The 21,304-nt window shown below is 32.3% G+C and overlaps 1 protein-coding gene across 1 annotated transcript; it reads right to left on the bottom strand.

The window, feature by feature from the left end:
* Window positions 18,600–20,009, bottom strand: LOC109361808 (hydroquinone glucosyltransferase-like). The gene has a single exon (XM_019607345.1). It carries the CDS (start codon window positions 20,007–20,009, stop codon window positions 18,600–18,602), a length of 1,410 nt encoding a protein of 469 aa, XP_019462890.1.

Raw genomic sequence — 21,304 nt, 5'->3', positions numbered from 1 at the left:
ATGAGGATGAGGATGAGGATGAGGTTAGGATGAGGATGAGGATGAGGATGATGCTGAGGATAGGAGGAGGAGGAGAATGAGGATAGGATGAGGATGAGGAAGAGGATCCGGATGAGGACGAGGATGAAGATAGGTTGAGGACGAGAATGAGGATTAGGATACGATGAGGATGAGGATAGAATGAGGATGAGGACGAGGATGAGGAAGACGATGAGGATGAGGAAGAGGATGTGGATGAGGAAGTGGATAGGATGAGGACGAGAATGAGAATGAGGATAGGATGAGGACAAGAATGAGGATAGATTAATGAGTAGAATGAGGATGAGGGAAAGGATGAGGATGAGGATGAGGATAAGAAGAGGACGAGAATATCATGCCTTGATAGCTAATCATCCCGGTTAAAAATTGGTGTTACATTCTTTAATTCTATGTATCTATTCTGATTTATTTATGCAAGATATATGTTTTTATTTTATTGATACATTCCTAAGTTCATAATGCTTATTTTAGAATGACCACTTAAAATATGATTTAAGATAAAAAATCTTTTTATGGATGTCATCAAATGAAGCTAAGATCCAGGGATAAAGTTAGTTCATTTGTCACAATAACATATGAATAAGACAACTTGTTTTCAAGGCTACTCAATATATTGATGACGTTGATATGAAGATGATAACTCATTTTGCCAAAGGTTAATCAAATGACGGGTAGTTGTAAAACAAGGTTTGAATATCATCTTTCTTGTATATGGGACCGTGAGGAATTTAAGAAATGGTGTGTGGTGAAATCAAGCATAAACACATAACTTACATATTCGATCATCTTGATATTGAAATGTTGAAGAATTATACTTTCCAATTCCAACAACTATTCTTCTCTTGAATTATACATAGTTAGTTTTATTTCACTTTTACTTTACTTCAACTTGAAGAAACACAAAAATAACTTTTGCTATTGATCTAAAACTAAAGTAATGAACAATTTTCTATTCCAATTCTCTGCGGGTTCATCACAACTCAATACCATGTTACAATTGAATCTTGAAAGAATTTGAGAATAACTATATTAAATGACAACTCCTTGACATAAATTCTTTTATTTGTTGAATGAAACCGAAACCATGCTCACACATGCTCTCATCATATATTCTTCTTCTCAATAGATATAAGTTATTATTTTGAATTAATCTATTATTTTAAACTTTGACATACATATGTTTGTTTCTTTACATTTTAATATTATTTAATTACTATTAATTATAGATTGTAATTAAATAAAGTTGCACCCCGAGAATTTTGGTCAAAATTTGCCACTGTTGCAAACTATTATGATTATATTCTTATTGAAAGAGGTGTTGAACTGCTTTGGATCGTGAAAATGATGGTCTGTCCAGTCTGGATTGACCTAGAAAGCTAAAGATATGATTCACTAATTTTTTTTAATCAAGGTCATTCTTCATTCCAATCCAAAAAAAGAGACACATTAGTTCAATATAATTATGCACCTATTTATATTATATATTATAAAATAATTATTAATTATATATTACCCAAACTAATTGAATAATTTAATCGAGATCTAGCGGAACTTTACATCATTAAACTAACACATTGTTGGTAGGAAGCTGCAGTCCTACCCTTATAATTGAAGAGTTTATTCCAAGATTTAGATAGGATGCACGAGTTGAGAGTAGTGTATCGACTTTGCATGAAGGACAGTTTCGACCAAATCATACGTTGAAGAGAAAACAAATTTTGTCCCTTGAAAATACAATTAATACCTATTTATTTTTTATTATTATTGTCAAACCTTTTAAGCATAATGATGTTTTTCAACCATGTTGTTGTACTTCCATTTTTGGTTACACGATATGTGTGAGTTACCATTATGTTTTTTGCAGTTAAATTATAAAAAACTCTCTTCAAGTATAATTTAGGATAAAATGATCTTTGAAAAAATGTTCTAAGCTTGAGTGTCGATAAGGGATCATAAAATGTATTAGCACCTCGACCGCTCGTAATAAAGCGGTACCCTCAGTAACTGCATAGACTTTATTATACCCTTTAACTAAAAGATTAATTTGATAAAAGAAAATTTTGTTTGTTTTTCTATTCTAACTAAAGGGGGGTACATTTTTAATTTTTTGTAGTGTTTGAAAAGATAGTATCTTGTTCATATGTATCCCTATGAGTATAGTGAATCAAGATTACGTGGTTCTGCGTTTGAAAATTGGTAAATTGGTTTGATTAGTTTTATAAATGACTTGAATTGTGTGTATTGGGAACAAGCGAGCTATCAAATAGCAAAAGAGTAGAGATAAGAGAATAACACAAAAAATTTGATAACGAGGTTCATCCAATTACGCTTATGTTCCCGAGAGTGTTGGGAGGCTACAATAATGTATTAGAGAATTAGGATTTATGTTTAGCTATTGTTCTTCTTCTTACATTAGGTTTACAGAACATAAATATATAGCCCTCTAACCCAACTCTCTTACATCAGCCTAAGCCCATAACTAATATTGCTATTATCTAGAGAATATGAGACATTGCAAACAATTTCCACCTTGGCGAATATCATCAATGTCCATCTTCTGTCATTAGGTTGGGGGTGCTGCATAGTCTAGCATCAGTAAATTCTCAACAAGCTCAAGCAATGCCTGAACTTGTCCTCGATAACCAACTTGGTGAACATATCAGTTGTATTTTTTGAAGTGTGAACCTTCTATAATAGTATACGCCCACAAACTACCAAATCTCTAATCTTTTAAAATCTCACTTCAATATGTTTGGTCCTAGAATGACACACCTGATTCTTTACCAAGAAGATAGCACTATCACTGTCACAATGCAGCGAAACTCCATATTGCTCAATGCCTAATTCATTTACCAGCCCCATAAGCCAAAGGGCTTCCTCGGAAGCTTCATCAGCTGTCATGTACTCTACTTCAGTTGTGGACATAGTAACAACAAACTGAACTGATGATCTCCACATAATTGGTCCACCTAAAGGGGTGAAGACAAACCCTGTTGTGGATCTTCTATCATCCAAGTCTCCTGCATAGTTCGAATCAACATAAACAACAATTGAAGGCTTACTTTGTTGGCTGCCAAACATGATACCGAGACCTGTAGTCCCTTTCAAATATTTGAAAGTCCATTTGACTATTTCCAATGTTGATTCCTTAGTTTCGACATGTACTTGCATGCTTGACTAACTGTTTCTGCCAAGTCCGATCTAGTACAAACCATGACATACATCAAGCAACACACTGCACTAGCAAATGAAACCAAGGTTATTGGGACTGGACCAGACGATTAGATCGGTCCAACCATCACTCACTTGCATAGACGACCCCGTACATCCAAAAATTCGGGAAGCCTTTACAAGCCGTTTTGGGCTGTGGAAAAATCGGTCCAACCGGGTTAGACTGGGTAAAACTGGAATAACTCGGTTGGTTAAACCGACCGTCTAGATGAAATTAAATAAAAATTAAAAACTTAGGCATTGCACAGGTGTTGCACTTTGTAATTGGTCTTACATTAGTAAAAAGAGCAAACCTAGCAGCTAGTCGCCTGGACTGAAGAGAACCTACGTTTGCCTTGCTGTCACCATTGTCATCGTCTTCTTTGACCGTCGATGTCATCTTCCTTCACCGTCTTTATCTCTTCACTTAAAGCCTCTATAGCATCACTCTCTCTCAATTTCCAGAAGGTTTTTCATTTATTACTTTTTCCAGTAAACACACCACAATTTCATTTCATATTCACGTTTTTTGACAAACCCGACATGTGAAGATATGGTGGGGTGGTGTTATTGGAAATTGACAAACCCACCTAATTCTAAAATCCGAACATGAATTTGGGATTCATACCCCTTTAACATTCATATTCTTTTATGATATTAGTCATATATGTTATGGTAACTGTTTGATATTACAAGTGGTGGAAGGGTGACGCATTTGATTATTTTATTTTATACTAAATTTAAATATTCTATGTATTGTATTGTGCTTTGGTTGGTTGTCTTGTATAACCCCATTCTCCAATGTTCAACATGCCACATAGCAATAGCAATTGATAGGACATTATCACATAGTAAGATTTTAAGCATGCATTATTATTTGCCTAGATAACACAAGTTGGATCAATCGATGCTCCAAGATTCTTTTCTTTTCTTTTGAAATAGCAAGTTTATTTATGTTATTTTGCAGTAGGAATTGGTATTCTAATTTCTACGTATTGTTTAGTGGTAGCAATCAGATTTTGCATTGTATTAATATATTATTCTTCTCTCTATACTGATATTGTTTATTTAATTTGGTAAATGGTTATGATTTTAGATATGATATCATCTGAAAGTTTCCAAATACAACTCAGGTAGTAACTCCTACTACTCAATTTGTTAGAGTAAAATCTGACCTAAAATGAGACCATGGCCAATTAGTGGAAGATGTTGATGGAAAGAAAAGTATAAAATGTTTGTATTGTTCAAAGTGTTATAAGGATGGAAGAATACATCGAATTAAACAACATCTTGCTGGAGAAAAGGGAGATGTTCTACATTGTCTTTCAGTCCCTTTTAAAGTTAAACATCAATTAAAGGAACATTTGAATCAAGTTAGTAGTAGTAGAAAACGAGGAACTAATCAAATTCGAAGGGGAGAAGATTCAGATCAGGAAAATGTTATAGATCATGTAGGAGATATGAATCCACCAATACTAACTAAAGCCAAGGGTAAGACAAACAGTTTGGGATTTGCTCCAAGAACTACATCATGAGCTTAACCCTTAATCAGAATGGGCTTTTTAGGTAAGGATGTTATTCATAAGGCTGATTTGGCAATTTCTCGATTCTTTTATGATTGTTGCATCCCATTCAAATGTTCAAATTCAGTTTACTATCAACCTATGATAGATGCAATTGTCGCAATTGGTCTTGGTTATAAAGGTCTTTGTTATTATGCCATTAGATCTAATTTGTTGCATGAAATGAAGAAAAATGTTGAGTTATTAGTTGAGAATTTCAGAAATTTTTGGAAAGAAACTCGTTGTACCATCATGGATGATGGTTGGCAAGACCAAAGAAGTAGGCAACTTATCAATTTTCTTGTCTATTCTCGAAATGGAATAAGTTTTGTGAGATATATTGATGCATCTGATGTCGTTAAAGATGTCTGAACACTTTGTAATTTGTTTATTAAGTTAGTTGAGTTTGTTGGAGTAACCAATGTTGTATACTTGGTTACTGATAATGCTACAAATGATAGAGCCGTAGGCGCTATGTTAAGTGAGAAGTTTCCATCTATATTTTGGTCTATTCGTGCTGCACGTTGTTTAAATTTAGTTCTACGAGACATTGGTAAAATGGAGCATGTGAGTACCTTAGCTAAGAGTACCTTTGATATAAAAAAGTTTGTGTACAATCATGAGTTTTTGTTAGCATGATTAAGGAAAAGAAAAGGGTGGAAAGAAATCATACGTCTTAGGGTAACTCATTTTGAAACAACCTTCATTGCACATAAAAACAGTCATGAACACAAAAATTATTTGCAAGACTTGGTCACTAGTAAAGACCTTATTGATTCTATATATTGTAGGGACAAGAAAACAAATAAACTTGTGGAGGTTGTGATGAATACAAGGTTATGGAATGATTGTGCAATTATTGTCAATATTGTGGCCCCGTTAAGCCGCTTGTTAAAAATTGTTGATGTTGATGACATACCTTCTCTACCTTATTTGTATGATAGGATGCGTAGAGCAACGAAAATTATTAAGAATGTGTTCATGAATAAAAATTATTTGTATAAGCCTTGTACAAGAATTATAAAGCAAAGATGGAATAAACAACTTAGAACAAAATTACATTGTGCTGCATACTTTTGAATCCAACATTCTACTATAATAAGGATAACTTTTGTATCAAACTAGAGGTTGAACAAGGTTGGCATGATGTTTTACAAGCAAAAGTTACCACAAGTAACACTGAGGTTTTTAAACAAAGTTGCATCTATCATGATAAAGTTGAGAGTTTTAGCAATACCATGGCAATTGAAACAGTTAAACACTTGCGACCATGTATGATTTTAATTTATCAATTTATTGAAATATTGTGTAAGATTGTAACATTTTAATGGCCTACTAAGTGCTTTTTAGATCAATGATGGTCCCAATTTGGATTTGGTGATCCTATGGTATCTCAATTAGTTATTAAGATTTTGAGTCAAACAACATCTTGTTCTGGTTATGAAAGAAATTTGAGTGTATTTGAAAAAATATGCACAAGGTAGAGGAATAGATTAGAGCACAAAAGATTGAATGATCTAGTCTATGTGCACTATAACTTAGGCTTAAAAGATAGGATTGTTTTTAACTCAATTTTCAATGTTTGTTACTTAACTTCGATTTTGTATTGATATATGATATTTGTTATAATTATAGGGCGATTAATAAAAGAAGAACACTTGATCATGTTGACTATGAGAGTATGGAGAATATTGAGTTTTGGATTACTGAAGAAGAAGAAACTCCATTGATTGATTATGATGAAATACAAAGAATGTTCTATTATGATTTGTCAAATCTAATACTTGATTTAACAAAAGATGATGAAGGTTTGTTTTGAACATATTAAAATGTGAAACAATTTTCTAATTATTATACAAATTAATCTAATGTATACTCTAATTTATAGGTATGGTGAAGGATGAAATATTACTAATGACGAAAAGCTTAATTTGGACTTTTTTCATGAAGAAGATGTAGATGGTTATACTCAAAATACATCTCTAACCAACAATGTCAATTTAGGATCTAATGAAGATTATGATACAGGATGAATTAGAATGTTTAATCTCTATATGAGATAGTTGTGTTTTGATTTATAATTCTAAATATGCAAGAATTAAACTTGGTTGATGCACTTTTATTTTGATTTATGTGTATGCATTATGCAAAACATGATCTTGATAAGTATGCTATCCACCCAGTCTAATTAATTTTATAATATATGTATATAATTATATATGATATTATAATATCGTCCGGACCGACTGGAGGACCTAACCGGTAAAACCAATTAGAACCTATACATGACATCTTCCAATTTGAAGTTATTTGCCAATATAGTGCTCACTACTTTAACATTGCTCATATCAAATCTCTCTAAGATCTTTGCAATATAGCTTTGTTGGGAGAGCCATAATTTTCTAGCTCCCCTATCCATGTGAATCTCCATCCCAAGATTCTTCATAGTAACCCCTAAATATTTCCTGTCAAACTACTTACCTAACATGAATTTCAGTTCAATGATATCACTCAAATGATTAGCAGCAATCAACATATCATCAACATAAAGTAGCAAAAAAATAAAAAAGCCATCAACAAGGCTTCTCACATAAACACATGAATCATATTCACAATGCTTGTAACCAAGCTTCAACATATAAGTGTCAAATCGCTTGTACCATTGTCTAGGAGACTACTTCAACCGATATAGAGATTTCTTCAAATTGAAAAACCAAGTGACTCTGTCCAATTGCACTGAACCCTTCTACTTGTGTCATGTAAATTTTATCCTCTAATTCACCATGGATAAAAGCAGTCTTCACATCCATCTGTTCTAAGTGCATATCCCGACTGGCTACCAAGGCAAGCACTGCCCTGATAGAAGTGTGTCTCACCACTAGGGAGAAAATCTCATTGCAGTCATTCCCATTCTCCGGTAAATACCCTTTTGCTATAAGACGAGCCTTGAAAATTTCCCCTTATTTTTCTGATAATGTTTGCTTCCTCTTGTAGACTCACTTGTATCCAACTACACACTTTTTTGGGGGAAATGGTATAAGCTCCCAAATTTGATTCTTGTGTAAAGACTCCATCACCTCCATTATGACACTTATCCATTATTCTTTATCCTATGTGTTTATAGCCTCTCGAAAGCTACAATGATCTCCTCAGATGATATGGAAAGTAACTGAAGCCATATCCTCAAAGCCATATCTCTCTAGAGGTTTGATAGAATGTCTATCCCAGTCTCTGGCAAGTACATACTCATGCACACCTAAACTCTCCACGTGAGAATCATCATGTTCTTGTCTTGAATTAGTATATAGTTCCTTGCCTTTATTCACCCGAACTGTTTCATTACTCATTAGAATCATATTTAACCCCAAATCTCTCCATTTAGCCTTTGTACCTTTGTAAAAAATGTCTGTTTCATCATGAAATCTTCATCAAACACTATATCTATACTCAACACCACTTTTCTGGAAAGTGGATCCCACAACTTGAACCCCTTTAAACCATTGGTATATCCAATGAAGATAGACCTCTTTTCTTAGGATCAAGTTTAGATCGTTAATCACTAGGTAAATGTACATAAGCAGGACAACCAAATATAAGTACAATATTATAATTGATTGGGTTACCTGTCCATGGTGATCTATTGATGACATAACATGCCATACTAGGTGCCTCTGTCCAAATACTTTTGGAAAACCCAACATTCAGTCTAAAAAATTTGGCACTCTTTGTAAGAGTTCTATTCATCCTTTGTGCAACATCATTTTGTCGATGAGTCTTCTTCACTAAAAAGTGCCTCTGAATGCCACGTTCCTCACAAAATTTCTGAAAATGTGAGTCTTGGTATTCCATACCATTGTCTGACCTCATGTATTTAGTTTTCTACCAGTCTAGTTCTCTACCTCTGCATTCCAAATCTTGAACTTGACAAAGACTCCTAACTTGTGCTTCAGAAAATATACCCAGACATTGCGAGAAAAGTCATCAACGAATGTAACAAAATACCTATATGCTCATAGGGATGGTTCCTGAGTGGGTCCCCATACATCAGTGTGGACATAGTCTAGAATTCTCTGAGTCCTATGTTAGCCAACCTTTAAACTAACTCGTGACTATTTTATAAGCGGACAATAGTTGGACAAATCTAGCTTGCATCTGCTGACTCCCCTCAATAGTCCTATTTTACATAGTTGTATCAAACCACACACAATAATATTTCACAAAAATATTTTGGGATATTAGTTTCAATCAATATTGTACGTGATAGTTCTTCAAAAGATCTATTCTTTCTCTCTACCACACAATTTTGTTGTGGTGTTCTAGGAGTAGAGAAATGATGAGTGATTCCATTATCATCAAAAAATTCCTCGAAAGAAGCATTTTGAAATTCTCCCCCATGATCACTTCTTATGGTAGTTATTTTCAAAGATTTTTCATTTTGAAATCTCTTAGCATATTTTCTAAAGACATTAAATGCCTCTTTCTTGTGTTCCAAGAGAAAAGTCCAAGTATATCTCGAAAAGTCGTCTATTATCACAAGAGCAAAGTAGTTACCACCAAAACGTTTTGTCTGGGCCAAATAAGTCCACATGTAGTAATTGTAATGGTCTATCATAAGAAACCATATGTTTTGGTTTAAAAGAAGTTTTTGTTTGTTTTCCCTTTTGACAAGCACTACATAGTTTGTCTTTAATAAACTTCATATTTGGTAAACCAACGACCAAATCTTTCTTGATCAGTTTATTCAAATGATCCATATGAATATGAGCAATTGTCCTATGCCATAACCATGCACCATGATCATTAATAGTTAAATAGTTAAGGGAAGAGAAGAATCATTTAAAGCAATCATATAAATATTATTTATTCTCTTAACATAAATTTTAGAGTTTTTGAATACCTTACTATCAATGACGCATTTGTCTGGGTAGAACCCCACATGGAACTCTTTGTCACAATGTTGACTTATATTGAGTAAGTTGTGAGTCCCTCATCATATAATACTCCTTCTATTATACTAGAAGGTGGCTTCCTGACTCTACCAACTTCAAAAATTCCTTCTTTATTGTTGTCACCATGTGACGTAGCTTTTGTCCCTTGGAGTGAGGACAAATAACTTTCCTTTGTCGCCTATCATATGTTTTGAGCAGCCACTATCCAAGTACCATAAATCACTGGTGGCTCCCAAATATTCCTACAAAAAAGGTTATGTAATATTAGGTACACAATTCAGTTTGGATCCTACAGGGTTAACACCTTTCTCTACCCATTGAACATATCCTAGGGGTACACCAATTTTTCTAATCATGCATGTATTATGTGTATACCCATATTTTTTATAGTAAGTGCAGATGGATTGATGCTTTTGTATCCCAGTTTTAGATTTAGAAACATGATGAGTATGAATACTTGGTTTTTGAAAAAATATTTTTGTAGACACCTTTTTTATTTTAGGAAGAAGGTTTGGAGAAACTTAAACCTCTACGATCTGTGGAGTGTCTTTGCTCTTTAACCATGTCATCCAATTTTGACAAGAAGAAGAAGGTTTATCTCGGAATGCGTCAATCTCATTCTTTTGTTTAAAACATATTTTGCTGAGTTTGACATATTCACTATGCAGTTCATTAAAACCATTTTGTAATTCAGAAAATGATGGCATATCTAAAGGTTCGGTTTCACTTACCTCCTCATCATCAGCATGATGAGACGACTTTAGAGAGAGAGATGATCCTGCTCTTCTTTTTCTAATTCTAAAGTGGAATTTGAGTCATTATCTTCCTATGCAATTAAGCCTGTCTACGAGTCTTCTTTTCTTGTTTTGCCTTGAAAGGATTATTTTTAAGTGTAGGATAGTCCATCTTCATGTGACCAAATTTCCCACGTTCAAAACAATTATAGTTTTGTTTTGAGGTGGAAACTTCATTGCTCTAGGTGAATCTTCTTGGTTGTCCAGCCTTACCACTTTTGTTTCTTTTAAGAAACTTGCTGAACTTCTCCACTAGCACACTCATATCTTCCATGTCCTCCTTTTATAAATCATCTGCTGAGGATTCATACACCTCAACTTTTGCTTTAAGAGAAATATTCTTTCTCTTCTTTTTTTCATCACGTTGTTCGAGTTGGCTTAATTCCAACTCGTGTTATTGCAACTTTCCAAAGAGGGCAGCCAACAACATCTTAAATAAACTTTTCTTTTCTCAAATGGTTGTTACTTTGGGTTTCCATTGTCTTGTAAGTGATATTAGAACTTTTAAGTTCATGTCACGACTTGACAATACCTTACCAAGTGCAATTCTATGATTTGTAAGGTGAGTAAATCTCTTTTGGAGATCTAATATCTTCTCTCCAAATTTCATGCGAAAAATTTCATATTCCTGGGATAGAGTATTGAGTCTCGACCTTTTTACGTCCTTCGTTCCTTCATGAGTGGTCTGTAGACTATCCCGCATTAACTTAGCAGATTTGCAGAATGACAGTCTATAGAATTCGTCAATACCAAGGGCTGAAGTGAGGTTGTTCTTGGCTTTGAGATCATATTGCACTGTCTTCTTATCTTCATCATTCCACGAGTATTTTGGATTTACTTCCATTACACTATTAACAATAGTGAAAGGTTCATAAGGTCCTTCCTCAATCATATTCCAAATGTTCAGCTCTTGAGATTCTGTAAAGATTCTCATCGTGATTTTCGAGAAATCTTAGCATTCTCCAACGAAGCTTGAAGGGCGATAGATGTTGGAACATTCTCCCAAAAATGATCTTGAGACCATACAAAAGTAGGATAATTTACTCAAAATAAGGTTTGGTGCCAATTTTAAGAATTACATGGCAACTAAGGAGGGATTGAATTAGTTGTTGGGAGAAATGACTGATTCTTCTACTTTGTACAACGGATTATTGATGCATAAGTCAACCAATAATAAAATCACAAGAATAAGGTAGAAGAAGAATGCACAGAGAAATCAACCAAGTAATGCATGAATAAGTGATATATTTTTCGTATGATTGGATGAATGAGTGAATGTTTGATTGATTTTTTTAATGTCGGAATGATGATTTTTTTTTGTGTGATGGATGATGAATGTATAAATGATGGTTTTTTTTATTTTTTATGAATGTTTGAATGATGTATATTTTGATGAAGGTATGAATTATGTAATTTTGGAATGAAAGCATGTATGAATGGATTCATGATATGTATCAGAATGATGTCAATGAATTTTCTATATCCCTAGGGTCTGGTAGACCCTATTTTGGGGTAATATAGTCTCACTTACAATATAATAAAATGTCATGATGGATTTGACATATATTATTTTATTAAGGCAACCTCGAAGTTAAACGACACAACTCCGAGCTTATCAGGCTGATGAACAATTTATCCCTAGGGCGCTTAGCCCATTGAAGGGAAAAAAAAATTATCCTTATGGTGTTTAGCTCATTAGAGGTAATGAAAATGATCCACAGAGCTTTTAGCCCATCAAAGGGTTTGAAAATTTTCCCTAGAGCTATTAGCCTATCTAATGGAATGAAAGATAATCCCTAGGGCATTTAGCCCATCGAAGGGAATAAAAAATTATCTCTAGGACGTTTAGCTCATTGGAGAGAATATAAATTATCCCTACGGCGTTGAAATTCAATAACTAAAGCAAAATGCTTTATTTTTTATTTTTAGATCCTTACAAATTAATCAAAATTTTTTATTTTTTATTTTTGTGTCTGACAAGAGGTTATCTTGCTTCTACGTATCCCTAACAACACTTTCTAAAATAAGTGATGTTAAAGATAACACTTTTAACATCACTTTCTTCAATAAGCGCTGTTAAAGATAACACCTTTAACAATGCTTATTGAAAAAATGTTGTTAAATATATGAAGCATGGTCTTTAACAGCGCTTTCTTCAATAATCGTTGTTAAAGATAACACCTTTAACAGCGCTTGCTTAAAGAAGCATTGTTAATTCTCTCACGCCTTACATTTAACCGTGTTCAACACATAAGCGATGTTGAATGAGTGTTGTTAAATACCAATTCTAGCGTAGTGCTTCAAGATCGTCTCGACCGCATCAAATATCAAAGTGATATTTGAAATATAGTTAAAAAAAATCATCTTCAAGATAGATTACACAGCAGAAGCTAATGTTCGCACCGCATCAAATCTCAAACAGATATTTCAAATATAGTTAAAAAAATTTCTTCTTCGGAATAGATGAAGCAGCAGAAATTAATGTCTGCACCGCATCAAATCTCAAAGAGATATTTGAAATATTGAAATAGCAAGATAGATGAAGTAGCATAAACTAATGTCTATACGGCACTAAATCTCGTAGAGATATTTGAAATATAGTTAAACATTTGTCATCTGCATGATAAATGAAGCAGCAGAAACTAATGGCTATACCGCATCAAATCTCAAATATATTTGAAATATAGTTAAAAATTTGTCATATTTTCAAGATAGATGAAACAACATAAACTAATGTCCACACCACATCAAATTTCAAAAAAAAAAATTGAAATATAGTTAAAAATTTATCGTTCTCAAGACTGATGATGGTTCATTAATGTAGATATAGGATTTTATCAAAAGAATGGTCACAACGTTTTTTATTTAAAATATATTCGGTATAAATATATAATTGTCACGAGATCTGACTTAAACTTGATATTACAAACAACATATTAAGAATAACATATCTCTTATTAATGGCACATAGACATAGTAAACCAAATTAACAAGCTCACTCAGTCAACGACTAATAAGAAACATGCACTCAACAAGAAAGGACATTTACATACAACCTGGGCTAGGTTACCTCTTAGTGGCGCTCGCTTTTCGTCTCATGGCTATAGAGTCGGTCATAGACAGTGGGAGAGTTGGGAAATGGCTTATCAAACATATCAGCACCAATAGCTTGAATGGGTGAAACACGCTCCACCATGAAAAATGGTCATGAGATTGATATAAAGCCAAAAGTTGAACCGTAGAAGACGCCTCATGAAAGCATATTCAAAGAGGTATATTAATAGGAATAGTATCCAATATGAGGTTAAATTCTTAGCTTCTGTGTAAGACGCAGTCTCAATAGCTTGAATGGAATCACCTCATGCAAAATGGTTAATGCATTTTAGAAATAGTTTGAGAAGCCACAAATAACCCATATTGAATTAAATTCAAATTCACTCTTTTTTATGCTGATTGAGCTCCCATATTGAGAGAACTTCACACGTGCTTACCTTGGCAACTTATCAATCTTATCTTTATCTTTAACATCCTTCTGAAAATGAAGTGTTGTGAAAGCACAAGCATTTATGTTTTAAAGTGACTCCTATCATTTTGTGAACCCGTTTTGTAATTTGAGTTTTGAAACTTGTCAAGAACTCATCCTTGTTTGCTTCCTGTTAGATATTGTTAGATGTCTCTCATTTCTATGCCTTAAAAGAATTTTATGACTATTTTATGGCTCTCTCTAAAGACATTTTGTGTCACTTTTATGGCTTTGTTTCCAAGCATCCAATGCTTCATATCCAAGATACCAAGACTTTGCTTGCCTATAAAAGGACACATATAGAGAGCTTCAAAATCATCTTCACAACACACAACATCTCTTTCATTTACACATATATTGTGAGTGCATTCTTGGTGAGAATTCTTGTTCCATTTGAGAGAGTATTTGTGAGAAAAAATATTGTCATTTGTCCTCATCATTATAAGAGGATTTCTTGTACTCTTCTTTTTTACATAGTGGAATTTTGCTCTTGATCGCCCGTGGTTTTTTTCCTCTCACACTGAGGGGTTTTTCCACGTTAAATCTTGTGTGTTATTTTCTTTATCATTTACTTGCTTCTCTTTTGTTCTCAATTGATTCAATCCTGTGCTTCAGCATTGTGCTCTATCCTTAACAATTTTCAATCATCATCGACTATTAAATAAAAGAACACAAATACATTGTTGATGATGCACTGACTCAATGTGAACTATTATACTTTCAATGCATAGATATTACACTAAAATATCAATATATTTAAATATTATGGTAGATATAGTTTTAATTTTTAATTACTAACCAATAATTTATAACAATAATTATTATGAATTAAGTAGAAAAGAATATGTAAAATTTGGTTATCAATTTTTAGAGGATATTATTGATTTTTTGCATAAAGTTATTTTTTTCCTCTCACTCTCTTCTCTTAAATGGAGAGAGAATTTTTGTGGGACTCATACACTCTTTTACTCTCTCCCTACTTTTTCTCTTCTCAACCAAAGAGGAGAGCTTCCTCATCTCTCTTTAAATTCTCTCTTCATCTTCTCTCTCTTCCCTAAATCCATCCTACCAAACAAAGAGTAAAAGTTTTTCATGCTAGTAAGATATGATCTATCATTCATATATTAATCATATTGAACTCTTAAAGTAAAAATTAGCACACATGAATAATGGATAATTTACTAATAATTTAAAAAATTTATACTAAAAGTGGATAAATATTAAAATCGTTTTTTTGTACTACATATGGTATCCCTTTTTGGGTAATGAACTAATCTCTTTCAGGGTTTGTGGTTGCCCCTCTCAAAAAGTATCGCTCTCAAGAATCGAACCCTTAATCAATTGATCATCCTGAGATCTAGGAGCATCTTATACCACTATATCAATATTTTGGTGATAATATTAATATCAGTTAATTTTACTAAAGCTATTCATCATATATACCTTTGGCACAAAGAAAGGTAGATTGTTTGTTTTTTATGAAGTTGCTAGAGAAATCGGGTGGTATAAATGAATTTCTAGAAACTTTCTCTTATCAAGACATTACATTTATTGCTTATTAAGTTAAAAATTAATTTGTTTATAAACAATTGATATGATTTAGTGTATTGACAATTTTGTATATATTTATATTTAGAAAATATATTAAAAATTATAAATCACAATAGATTGGACATTTTCCTAAACTTAAAAAAATTAAAATAAATTTTAGTCAATAAAGTTTTTAAAATTTTAAATCACAATAAAGTGCATGTTTTAGTCAGATTTTATACAATTTGATAGAGTAAAATTTAGGTGAGTTGAATTTTTGGGCTTTATAAAGTTAAAGCAGATCTAGAGGCTCTATGAGTGATTATAGAAATACTTACGGATTATCCACCATTCCACCAATGAATTCTAACATTAATAACAAGATTTGAACTCATAATTTTACGGATTATTAGTTAATTACTTAGTAGTTGTATCAAACCTTGTTCATAATGTGTAACCACCGGAGAATGATGAAATGCATATGGGAAGCGAACAGTATCACTTCATTAATAGAAAGGTAAATAGTTGATTTTACATATGTTTTCAATGGTGAAAGTGTTATTTCAATTGTGTATAAAAGGATAAAAATGTCTTACCATATTAAAAAAAATTTGTTTTTTATAGTACTTGTATCTCCATTAGTGAAGAGATATTGTGTTGCTAAACAATTTTGTTTCTATACAAATGGTATTTTTCAAAATTAATTGTATTAAATAAATAAAAGTATCTAAAACAATCTTGTGGTGCAAAAACTGCAAATAGTTGTAATAGGTAAATAAGAAAAATGTTTGTTTGTTGAATTAATTTTATTATTTTTTGGAAAAATGTGGTGTTAAATCTCAACTAATATTCATATGTTAATATGAGTAACGTACAATTCATGTGTCTGATAATGCGCTTCATATATATTGTAACAATTACTACTTAATTTTAAGAAAGTGAAGTGGACATTAATATCCCGATACCGCATTATACCTTAAAATCGTGGTAAATTATTTTTTGTTTTATTATGACTTATTGGTATTTTATTTTGTATCATTTAATATTTAAGTTAATTATAGGAAATAAGTATCATATAAATATTTATTATTATGTAACAGACATAACATTTATAATTATTATTATATAAATAGTTATTATTTATTAATGTTAAAACGAAACAAAAAGTAAACTTACCTATAGAGCCAGGATTGTCCAACAAATTGATATCAATGTTGAAATAATAGATATATAGTATTATGTCAAATCATCCTTCTTATTTGCTATGGTTTAATTGATGCATGTTAGATGTACTTCAAAGCTATCATTGCCTTGTAACATATTGAAATTTGAAAATTGGGATGTGGCCTTGATTTGCAAAATATTTTGACAATGACTCCTTGATATACGCAAAGAACAAGAGACCAAATTGTTGCTCATGTCTTGTTAGTTCTACACATGAGGTTGGGAAAATAATGGCACAGGACACAATAACCATACGTATATTTATTTTACCATTTTTTGGTGTCTTGCTTCTTCTAGTGTTTTTGTGGTTTTCTTGTGTGTGGAATTTGGTGGGATGATTTTGGATTTTTGTATTGGAAAACAAAGTTACGTACCAAGCAGAAAGAAGTGAACATCAATAACAATTAATTGATTAACTGTATAGTTAATTGATTAATTGGGTAAGTGTTAATCGATTAACACTATAGTTAATTGATTAACTAATTAGAAAATAACACACTTTATACATTTTAACACATGTTGAATTGTTTTACAACATGTGTTTGTTAGCTTGTTAGAGAGTTAGTTAGGTTAGTTGCATTGTTTGCTTTACAAGGCATTGTATATAAACAACACTCTCTAATATCATTTCAATTCAATGAGAAATATTCATAATATTCATTTTACGCTTTCGCAATATATTGTGTGAAAGATAATATCTATGGACGAAAATGATTGATGAATGAATTTTTGATTGAGAGGATTATTGTGTGATATTCTTTTTGGATAATTGTGTATGGAAGAAAATGTCTAGAACAGAAAATGATTGATGAATGAATTTTTGGTTAAGAGGGTTGTTGAGGATCTTTTGGAATAGATGATTGGTGATTTTTGGATTGTTATGTATAAAAGATATTTTGGATTGTGAATAATATAGGTACTTTTTGGATTCCTTTGGTGTGCACATAGCCCTTTCTATTATCTTGCAGCCTAATTCTTTGGGATCATTGGATTTGGATATAACCATAAACTAAGTATAATAGGGAGGACATAAGTTGGATATCCAAAAACTCTAAAATAACAATTTTTGCAATCTTATTAACATACATGTATAAGGTATGGGAGATCATGTTGAAATTGATATAGTGATGCCCAACGATATCTTCGAGCAGGCTAGAAATAATATACCTATTATTGAATATCAAGAAAAGAAGAAAACATAGAAAATAAAAAGAAAATTACTTGACAGAATATATTGCATGTTTAAGTGTTATTTCTATGTAATTAGTTGTAAACTCATTTCAACTTAAATTTTCATATCCTCAAACATAATGACTTTGTAAGGATCAAACATAAAATCTTTTGAGAGAGTAGGAGCTTAAAGAGGATTGATATGATTCAATTTGAGAGATGTAAATACAAAGGTTAATCAAATTATTGTTAAGTTACTCAACCGATTAAAATTATTCGATCGCATAAATTATCAAATTCATGTTAAACAAAACTCATTAAAACCAACGCTAATTCAACAGCTCTCATTCACGCATGTGTTGTTGAATTTATATCCGTCTATCTAAATTAATAGTGTTTGTCTTAATGGAAGCCGTTAATTATCTTCCACCTCATTTCTAACATTGTTGTTCTAGCAAACTTGGTCGAATGACCATGATTTATTGTAATATCGAGGGTAGTGTGTAAGTGTATGTGTTAGGACTATATATGCATAAATCTTATGAACTTCATTTATTTTTAACAAAAAGTTTAATCACTTATAAGAGTTTTAGTTGCACTAAGACACACCCAAACTTTTCCATTTCAGTACCAACTCTGCTAGGGTCTTTGTTGAAGATCCATCTTCTTTAAAAGCATTAGCAGCAGCATCTTTCAACTCTTTCATTCTTTGGCGAATTCCCTTACCTTCTTCACCAACCATTAGATTCTTTATGACCATTGCTACTTCCTCTCTTTCCACTATACCTTTATCATTAAGTTTAGGCCTTAGTGCCACTTTCAAACCCTTAGTTAGTATAGCTGCATTCATCTTTTGCTCAGCAAAGAGTGGCCATGTTATCATTGGAATTCCATTTACTACACTTTCAAGTGTGGAATTCCAACCACAATGGGATATGAACCCACCAATTGCACTATGACCAAGAATTTCAATTTGAGGTGCCCAATAAGGAACTACCAAACCTTGATCTTTTGTTCTCTCTAAAAACCCATTTGGTATAAATTGTATAGGGTCCTCATTTGCAAGACTTAGGTCATTAACAAAGCCAAATTTACTTGGTGATCTTAATACCCATATAAACTTTTGACCACTTAATTCTAACCCCCATGCAAGCTCATTCAATTGATCTTGAGAAAGTGCTCCACCACTTCCAAATGAAATATACAAGATAGAATCATCTTCTTGCTCATCCAACCATCTTAGGCATGATTCTTTCCTATTTCCCTTCTTGCTTGACCCCTTTTGTATAAAGGGTCCTATTGCATAAGCATAAGGGATTTTGTTACCTTCTTGATGTAACACCCTTATGGTTTCTGCTTCCATGTCAAGGAAGCTATTAACCAATACACCATCGGCTAAATAAAATCTTTTGTTACCTTCAATGAACACCTTGTATTCTTCGCCGGATCGATCTTGAAGCGGTTCTGGAAGATCCTTGCCTTCAATAGGTATACAACCCGGAAGCTCTAGAGGCTCTAATAGGTCTCTATACTCACAAGTCATTGTCTCATCCATTTTGGGAGTATACAAAACCAATGATAGTAACATCATATTGGATGGAAAATATATAAAGGACGATATGTTAAGCTTCTTAGACAAATATAACACTTCCGTTATTAAACCATCACATACAATTGCAACAAGACTCGAGCTAGAATGTAGTTTCTTCAACGCATCATCGATAGATTGCATCGATCTCGAAGTCGCGACAAGAACTAGGAGAGCTGGGTGAAAATCTTGTGGTAGGTCATCTAAATTTGGTGGTGGAAGGAACATATAGTCTATGGATGGTGGAAGAGATTCAACTAGGACTTTGGTGTTATTGCATATAGAACCCGTTGTGGGAATGATGCATGTAACATGAATTTCTTGGTGTAAATGAACAAGTCTCTTTGAAAATTCAAGAATTGAACGTAGGTGGCTGTATATAGGAATTGAAACTAGGGCTATGTGAGTTTTGGTATCCATAGTGAATAATAACTTTGATAACTTAATATAATAAGGATATAATTATACAAGTATGGATCAATTTATAGTTGTAACAATGTTTGAAACCTCTTCTATTATGAAAATACAAACTGAAGGATTATGGAGGGAACCATAAATAGTTCTTGAGGGACAGTTTATGTAAAAATGTGTTCAACTAGTTACAAACATTAGGTTACATTTTATTTGAGTGGTTATTTCATTCACCAATTAATAATAGGGTGTTATAACATATTATTTAACTAGTTTGTTAAAAAAAGGTAATTACTTCACATCAAAAAATCACATTCAATTTTAGTAAAAAAAAACTCTTTTTTAAATAAATACAATAGCATAACATTTTTCATCCATAACATTCACAATATGATGAAAGTAACTTCCCGTATTAGCCTTGCATGTTAAATGGGAATTAAACATGTATGTGTCATGTGCACGAACCACTCATATGTGTGTCATGTTTTTTTACTCTATTGTTTATTTTCATTTAATTAAAAATCATAAATATTACATATTATTATACATTTCTTATGAAATTAAAATATAAAATGTTGAATAACATTAGAGATAAGGGGCTGCAGATGGGAAGAGAAAATACATGATATTCAACATATTAGACATTAGGTCCAATGTCTACATTAATAGTCTGCCCTTGAAAGAGACATAAATTTCGCATATTCCAAATAGCATCATTCTAGCTTAAACGTTGCATAATATCAGTTTTGCTCTTTAACATAGAATTTAGAATCCAAGAGCACTTAGAGCATCCATTCACAATGGTGCAACCCGTTTTTCATTCTTAAATGGGTTTCGCTGATTATTTTTTATTTGTTTACACATTTCAATAACTTAAGCAACCCAAGTAAAAATCACCTCCAATGGTATAACTCTATTTTCATTCTTAAATGGATCCTACAAGTCTACCCTACATTTATCTTCTTCTTAACTTTTACTTTATTTTATTAAATATTGATCTCTTCTCTATCTTCTAAATTTTTTTTCATTTTTTAATGTTGTCTCAACTATAAGAACCATGCTTATTTTATTCACTGATGTGAAATAAGCATAAAAATGATTCTTTTCTAATGGTGAAATTGGAAGAAAATCGTTCTTATTTAATTATGAAGTAAGTTTTTTTTACGACTGTCTGTGCTCTTAGAAGCTAGCTTGATACTCCTTAACATTAAAAAAAATCTGTTTTAAATGGGTTATGGTGGGCTAGCCTGGATAACATTAAAAAAATTAAAGTTTAACTATTTTAAAATTCTTCTAAAAAATAT

The sequence above is a fragment of the Lupinus angustifolius genome, chromosome LG12 (genome assembly GCF_001865875.1).
Source record: "Lupinus angustifolius cultivar Tanjil chromosome LG12, LupAngTanjil_v1.0, whole genome shotgun sequence".
NCBI classification, from domain to species: Eukaryota; Viridiplantae; Streptophyta; class Magnoliopsida; order Fabales; family Fabaceae; genus Lupinus; species Lupinus angustifolius.
The sequence above is the reverse complement of the archived record's forward strand: the minus strand, read 5'-3'. Positions and strand labels throughout refer to the sequence as shown.